Source organism: Alligator sinensis, unplaced genomic scaffold, assembly GCF_000455745.1.
Source record: "Alligator sinensis unplaced genomic scaffold, ASM45574v1 scaffold1192_2, whole genome shotgun sequence".
NCBI lineage: Eukaryota > Metazoa > Chordata > Crocodylia > Alligatoridae > Alligator > Alligator sinensis.
This window is the reverse complement of record NW_005842312.1, coordinates 960,085-968,577: the sequence shown is the minus strand read 5'-3', so window position 1 is coordinate 968,577 and position 8,493 is coordinate 960,085. Positions and strand designations below refer to the sequence as shown.

Sequence of the window (8,493 nt, the reverse complement as noted above, 5' to 3'; positions counted from 1 at the left end):
AGAGGACCCATCAATAACCTTGATGTTCGCTAGTGTGTAAAGATGATACAAGCAGGTTAATAAAAGCCTCTGAAAAGGGCACTCTTCTTTCCCCCTTTCATTAAGGGTTATGAGACCAGCAAATTGGTTATGCTAGTGTACCTCATTTGTGTTGCAGATATTCTCTAAAACGGGACCACAAGCTCTGCCAGGTACAGCATTCCAAGGGATGATGCCTGCAGTGACGACACCAGAGCAATATGTATCGCTGGAATCAATAGCCAACACATAACTTCCCATTCATCTTCCATCTCCTTCCTCCCCACCCACATGCCAGTTGTGTTCCCTTATTGTGCACCCACACACTGACCAGGACAGCTTTTGAGTTGGCAGGAGCAACTAAAACAATCGTTCAGACTGTACATTCTTCCTACATAAAGACTAGCTGCTTCTAGCCAAGATATGTTCTCAGATGTAGGCTTCCCATATGGCAGCCAAATGGTGGCTTTACTCACTGTGGGCCCCATCACATGCTCAGCACTTGTAGGAGGTAATCTGTGCCTCAGAGAAAGTTCAGAATTTAAGTCAATAGGAACTCAGTAGGTGCTTTTCAAACCAAACCCCAGTTGAGTGTTCAGGGTCCCACAAAAGGGGAGTATACCTATGGTGGTAGGGCCCTCCACCATGTGCATGGTGGTAGGGTGTAGTTGACACACAACCAGGGGACTCTGAAATCTTTTCAAAGGGTACTGCACCAGATTAGCATGGATAGGCATGGAAACCCCTATGCATAAATTACAAAATGAATCCAGAGATATCAAAAACATCCAGACCTGTTGCAGTCTGAGTTATTGGCACAAACAGAATTGCGTAGTCAAAAACAAGTACAACTTAATTGCTGCTAGTTTTTCCGGGGTGCTTTGAGTCTAAAAAAAAAAAAAAAAAAGAGAGAACCCCTAGGGCGGGGGGTGAAGAATCTTTCCTCCCCACCCCAGTGTTATTTTTAGTAGGTACAAAAATAAAGAGGTAAAACCCCTTTTACCTCCCAAAATGTGCTAAATGATTATCCATCTTTAGTTTTTTAAGCTAGATCCTATAGTCATGGTAATTTTATCTTGAATGTAACCATTTTAAAATGTATTAATACTTGGCCTTCATACTACAACTCAGAGTCTTAAATCTGCTGATTGGGTAAGCAGGTTCTTTGGACATTAAATTTATCTTAAATTGTTACAACTCCAGAAAGAGCTTCATAGGTAAACTTTATGTGCTGTATAAATAAGAAAGTATTTAAGGCTTCAATCTAAAATGTGTTTTACTAAATAGGGCATTACCCCCCTACCTGTATTTTTTTAGTGAAAACTGTCATATTATTTTTGGTCACCATGGTTCAGATTTTCAAGAGCTTTTTAGCCAAGTATAAAGGGATCTTCAAAAGTATCTAGCTTGTGTTTAGCCATTTTACTTCCATTGTAATCAATTGCAATTAAATACCTAATCTGCTTAGGTGCTTCTGAAAATCTCATTAGGTACCTCTGCATTTCTATGGACCTAGGTAATTTTAAGATCTCTGTCCTTCAATTCTTTTAAAACATCTTATCCTCTTGCACCTGGATTTTATTCAGATTGCAAGTTGAAAAAGGAAGAAAGCTTTTTTTCCAGTCAGTTTCTGAACTCTGAATGTAGTCCAAATGAAGAAAATGTTCTCTCTGCAACTGCTTGCTAAATTGGAAGCAGAAGTAATTAAAGCAAAGAACTTTTCCTGTGCAACAAACCAAAAGCACTAGAAAATGTACAACTATCCATGTTCATTCCACTATAACACACAAAGTTGCAATTGAGTTTAAGTTAGATGTTTCTGTAAGAATTAAAAACCAGCATGCTTTTCACTTGTCAAACTTTAAATCTGAAATTATGTTGAGGCTTAATTTTAAAAGTTTTTGAAATAAAAAGCAATTTAAATTAAAAAAAAAGATTCCATTTTAATCCACCCTGGAGAAAAACATATGGTGATTGACCTATTTATTATTTAAGTATTAGATTTATATGTCATCCTGACATTGTATGGGTAGCAGCTATATTGCTACATCACTACAGGTAAGACACACTTGCCAATTCACTTAAATAGAATGCATTTGAAAAGAGGTCACTGTAATCTGCATTATTTAGAAAAGTCTTGACCTATTCAGATATACTTTAGTCTGTTGCTTTTTTGTTCATTTTATATGGCTGAGATTAATCTAATGAAGACAGAGCAAGGAAAGAAGATAAAGCATTTAAATCAGGATTAACATTAAGTACCATATTGCCTGATATCCACGCAGATCTGGTCTCCTGAAGCTGTCATATTTGTCTGGAGTGATTTGATGACTTCACAAGTTGACCATATGTTATAAAACATAAAGACAGGCACAGCAGAGAAGCCGAAGACACCAAGCCAGGCTACTCCAAGTACATAAGTGAGGAAAACAAACTAGGCAGAGAAAACATTCCATGTTTAATTCTTTTTGTAGGTGACAAAATACATTCACTTTTCTGAGAGGTCCTTATTAAAAATAGGGCCCTAAAAGTGATTTCCAGATACCTAAATATTTAAAGCTAGTTTCCATTTACAAGGAACAATTTGCATGGGATCTTTTGGGCAAAACAGAAGTGGCCAGGTCAGCATTTGTCGTTGCCTCCTCAGTATTTTCTTCATCTAATTTGGCCCCTGAGGCACTAATGAAAATTTAAAACGCAAACACTTATAATCTCTTTGAGTAAGCAGCTTGCCCTTCTGAAACAGCAGTTCATTACTTTCGTGAATTCTTAACCAAAGGAAATTCCGGTTTTCAGTTCAAACTAGTAAACTGCCCGCTATTTTTTTCTTTTTAAAAAACCATTTACCAAATATACCTGAAATACTTCAGAGCTTGAAAGCTGAAAACTGTGGAGCAGGGTTGCCAGCTACAAGGCTCCCTAGAGACTGGTGCATTTTGAATGTAAATTTAAGGAAACCCATTCTTGGAAAATGAATGTGGATACATAAAAACCAGACATCAGAAACCTTAACTGAGAAGATGTATATTGCCAAATACAAATGCTTAAAACTCTTTAACATTAATAGGGAAAATCATAGAAAAGCAAGAATCATATAAGGCCACGCTGTGACACTTCCCTCTTTTTCCGTTTTAGTGCAGAGGCAACTTTTTAAAATATTTTTTTTGCAGTCAACAGCAATGGATTTGCATACTATGGCAGGCATTAGTAAATCCAGACTCTCTCAGCCTAATTGGATTTTATAGCAGTCACTGAAAGCTAACTGCTTTGCCACCTCCAGATGCCATGGAAGTAGACAGCAAGTACTTTGTGCTTTACTATTAGATTCCTACACAACTCCAAATTTAAACTTGGCTACAGACAACAACAGTAAAACTGGGTTCAGCCTGATTTACCAGTAGCAGGCCCCAGGTCTTCCAACTGGAATCAGTCCCCAGTAGTATTAGGTACTACAGAAACAGACTCTTCTCTGAAGTGCTTAATGTATTGCACTACAAGACAAATCAAGAGGGTGTATGGCCAGCAGGCAGAACAACAGTGGTGGGAACTTCGTTATACAGACTAGCTGTGCCTGATACTTACCAATCAAAAAAAAAAAAAGCTTGCTTCACATTTTTCTATAATTTTACTGGAGAAATTAATATGAACCTGGCTAATGCAGTGACAAGTTATATGTAGTTTAATGTGGGAATTCTTCCCAATAAACACTGACGTAGGAAACAGACTGAAGTCCTTTGTGGACAGGAAGAAGAATAAAAAAGGAAGAGCCACAGAAGAGGAGGAATAGCTCAGTCATTATGATAGGACTGATGGATTAGTCTAATTTGTAGTAATAGAAGTCCATTAGCACAAAATGACATGGCAACAGTGCTATGAGACAGACAAGGGGGTAAATCAAATGGTCGGTGATTGGTAATATACATTTTGTAGTTAATAGAGAGGCAAAGGAAACGGTGAGTGAAGAGCAGAAGTTGGAGGTGTTTGCTAGAGTGCCTAAGATATGGATTTATACAAGGCCATCCAGTAATACCCTTACTTACCCTATTCATCATATACCAAAACGGCTTGTTAACCAAAGTGATGAGATAAACAGACCCTTATTTTTTATTTTAATTACAAAAATCTTGTAGTTAATAGATTTTATGTAGCCAAGGGAAAGATATAACCTCACCGACATCTGATATAGGTAAAATCAAAGGGAATTGTGTGTGTGTGTTGCAGTAGCAAGCGAAACTGAAAATTATACCTTCAAAAGACAGCCATGAGCAGTACAAAGAGGACCTCTATTCTTTGGCAACAGCATCACAAATTATAACTGCCTTGATCTATTAATATTACTTATGCATTTCCTTTTATGTTTAATGAATACCACCACTTTAACTGTGAATGTATTATTAGAACTCTCATAACTTGTTATGCAGCTTCCAGATTTTCCACACTTCATGATGATTCATGTGGTATATTCACTGCAATTCTTACCTCTGCACTTGTGTAAGAATGGCCCGTTTTTCAGAAAGGCATCTTTTTATACCTTGTGTATTTACCATAATTGTCTGCACCACAGATACTTAAGTAAGCAGATAAATAATCGTTTGTGCTCACAGTCACTTAAATTGCACAATTTTATACTTAGATGTATGAAAGTATATGTATTTCTGTTTTCTGGTCTTTAAAAAAACAACAACTTTTAAACGCAAGTGTTTTGTGAAGTCACCCTTGCCTGCCCAATCATCCATCCATCCATCCATGGAATAGCTACCACTTGGAAAATTATCAATTATATGTTATGTTTATTATTTTTAAAGACTGCAGTTGAAAACTGCTCTTTGTTAAACATTCCCTTTATATTTTTCACAGCCAAAAAACCCTCAATCTTTCTGTAAGCAATAGAGATTTTTTTTTTTTTAATTAATAAGATGCAATGTAATTGCATCAAAAGCCTCTTCATTTTTCACCCCCTCTTTCCCGTGGGTGATCTGTCATATTGCTTAGCTTCTTTCAAAACTCTCAGCTTTGAATCAGATTTTCAGGACAGCTTTGAAAACCTGTCTTGAAAACACTCTTGTGTTTCTATTCTTATAGCGTACGCCCCTGGGAGAATGTGGGCGAGAATCTGAAGTTTTACTTCTGGTGAACTGGTATTAAAATAAGTTAAAAATAAAAAAGTATACTAGTGTGGAAAACAGCTTAAAACTTTTTAAAAGGTTTTAAACATTTCAGTTGTGACATGATCCTACCCAACCTTACGTTATTCCCCCATCGGTGAAAATGGACAACAGTATTTGCCAGGGTGTGAGAAGCTTCATTTACTGATGTAGGCAGGATATTAAGGTCTTCAGATGGAATGTAATACAGTAGAATTACCATTTTTTCTTTTTTAACTCTGCACATACTAGAAATTTCACAGCCTGAAGTGTAGGCCTTTCAAACGTTAGATTCAATTATCTTAATTCTTAATGTGCAAGGCTGGAAGGAGCCTCAGGAGGTCATCTAGTCCAACTTCCTGCTCAAGACAGGATCATCTCTGTCCAAACCATCCCAGACAAATGATTCGTGTAACCTTCGCTTGAAAGCTTCCAGCGTGTAAGGTTCTGCAAGATCTCTAGAAATCTTTTCCAGAGCTTCAACACCTTCACAGTTAAATACTTTCTAATATACAACTTATATCTATTTGCAATACAAGTCCTTTGTTTCTTGTCCTAAACACACAGAACAATTGAGAATCTTCCTTTTTTATATTTAAAGAGAGTGTTTTCAAATCTCAGTTTGCAGCCCACTGTCACCCACAGGTTCTTTTCCTCAGTACTGAAAATAAAGTCATTCGTCTGATTGCATTTGTCCCTTTTGTATTTGTATATTTGATCAACCCTTTTTGTATTTGTGCATTTGATCATTCCATCTTAAGTGCAGAACTTTGCACTTACCCTTACTGAATTTCAGATTTTAGACCGTTTTTCTAATGGATCAATCTGAATACCAATTCCATCCTCCTCAAATTGAATCAAGAACAAATAAGTCAATATTACATGGCCTAGGAACCATACAAGTATCTAAGTAGTCAATCAAAACAAGTTTGGATAGTGACAGTTTCAAGAAGGGATGAGCCATACAAGACAATTCTGGGCACCTCTCAAGGTTGCAAAGTTTAGCTGAGCAAAAACATTGCAGAGCAAAAGCATGAAGGTATAAATTTAGCAGGAAAGATTTGAGCAAATGAAGACTACAACAAATAGAGCTCTACTGTTTGGACTTCAGAGAATGAGGTGACCACTGCAATGTTGTACTTACCATTCCACTGATGCATCGGCCACAGGCGGTCGTTTTGAACTCACCATGCAGTTCCTTCACTGCACTTGTTGTATAAAAGCCTTCTGCCAAAAGGATTATTCCATACAAGAAAAAAAATGATGCAATGCCATAGATTACATACTGCATTAGCTGTATTCTAAAATGGAAAGAGGAAAAAGATGTTGTCATATTGTGTCACATTAAAACAAAGCAGATCTTATTGAAATCACGTTAGGAACTCATTTTGCCAAGAATCCCTTGATACATTTTGGATGCATTTTTAAGGAAGAGGATTGCTACTAGGTATTATGAACCCCTCTTTACAGACGGTTAATAGACACTGGATACTGATTTTCACCTGAGCAGAGCCAACCTGGTACTCAAATGAGTTGAGTTTTACTGTACTGACTTGATTATAAGACAAGTTTTTCTCCCATTCAACATGGGGTGGGGGGTGGAAATAAAATATTCAAGCCGTGTCTTATGATCACATACAACTTACCTAACTCAGAAAATGTACAGGAAATGGCAAGGTTAGGGAGGATGCAGCCATGCACCTAGCACATGGCCAGTCAGCAGAGGGTGCCTGGGCTTCCCTCAGCGTGCAGGGTCACTGGCTGGCCTCTGCAAGGTCACTATGCTGCTGCCTGGCAGTGCATGCGATTTGGTTCAGCACCCATTGGCTGGAAACCACACATGCAGCTCAAAATGACCTGGCAGGCACCAGTTAAGCACTGTCCCCACAGCACAGGGTTTCTGGCCAGCATGTACTGAGTTGCTCTGAGCTGCTGCTCAAGCGGGGAGTGCTGAAGCACCTTATCACATGCCAGAAGCTTGGCTGCATCCCTTTAGATGTTCTGGGTTGCTCCAGCACCTGCTGCTTGAGCAGCAGCTCAGAGCGATTCAGCACATGCTAGCCAGAAACTCCACACTGTCAAGGACCATGCTGGCTGGTGCCTGCCGGGTCATTTTAAGCTGCATGTATGGTTTCCAGTCAGACAGTGCTGAAGCAAGGAACTCAGCACACAGCTCGAAATGACCCAACAGGCACTGTCCCTGCAGCATCAATTCTAGCTAGACCACCAGTAAGTGCATGAGTGCTATATGCAAATTGCTACATCCATGTTTAATTTCAAGGTTCTTGTTTTCAAGTTTGCTCCTTGCTCTTGTGCTCAGGGAGAACAGGGTCTGACAGTAAGGAGAAGGGGAAGGGGCTGCCAGGGGACAAAGTTGGGGGGTAGTAAAGAACAAGGGGCTACCTGACCCCCCCCCCCCAGATTTATTGTCCCCACTACAGCAGTGGGTGGGGAACAAATTCAAGGCAAAACTCCAATAATTAGATTCTGTACCTGGAAAATAACACATTTATAAATTTTGCATACATAGACTCTAATCATTGGGGGTCATCTTATTATTGAGGTCGTCTTCTATTCAAGCAAATATGGTAATTCTGATTCTTATACTGACTACTGTCTTATTAGATGGTCACGATCTTGAAACTTCAGTTTCAAGCCTGCAAAACAGATCTATTTCTATACTTTATACGGACATTGTGACCCCAACTAAACATTTATGATACAGTAAGAACACAAATGTTCTGAAATAGTAAAGGTACCTTCAGTGCCTACATCATAGCACTGCTTTAATTTTCAGCTAGAACTTTAATCCAATTTCACTGAGGCACACAAGCCCCTCCACCAATGGCATGGTCTGTAACCCATGGAAAAGCAAGCTAAGGTACAGTTCTGTACAACTGGAAAGCGTTATGCTGCCAAGAGATGACACTAAGTCATCTGGCTCACAGGACTTCCTACAGGTCTGAAAGTCTGGCAGCAAGGGAGTGGTGATGGTCTTAATTGCTGCTTCTGGAGCCACAGCAATTAATGCTGCTGTCCCTCATCCTGCCGTCCCTCATCCACATTTTCTGGAACTGCGCGGAGTCCTGTAGGCCAAATGATGTGGCTTACCAGATCAAGGTTGTGGACTGGCCCTGTGCAACTCCTCCAGCCTGCAAGGCCATGAGTTGGCCACCACTTCTAAGTGACTGAGCAGCCCTTGGGTGGGGGGGGCCTAAAAAAGGACCCTTACAAAGAGACTTGCCCTTTGTGTGGACCTGACCAGACGGTCACACTTGGTGGGTCCCTCCTCTTGTGTTCCAACACCAGAGAAATTCTGCTCTCTCTACAT

General features: G+C 39.3%; 1 protein-coding gene across 6 annotated transcripts in view; it reads right to left on the bottom strand.

The window, feature by feature from the left end:
* Positions 1 to 8,493, bottom strand: part of GPM6B (glycoprotein M6B) — a 66,093-nt gene that overhangs the window by 5,381 nt on the left and 52,219 nt on the right. For all 6 annotated transcript variants that reach the window (XM_014522166.2, XM_025209854.1, XM_025209853.1 and 3 more), the window contains 3 exons: positions 6,307 to 6,463; positions 2,281 to 2,452; positions 142 to 215 (listed from right to left, as the gene is read on the bottom strand). In XM_014522166.2, coding sequence (XP_014377652.1) covers positions 142 to 215; positions 2,281 to 2,452; positions 6,307 to 6,463 — 403 coding nt within the window. The remainder of the gene's footprint in view (positions 1 to 141; positions 216 to 2,280; positions 2,453 to 6,306; positions 6,464 to 8,493) is intronic.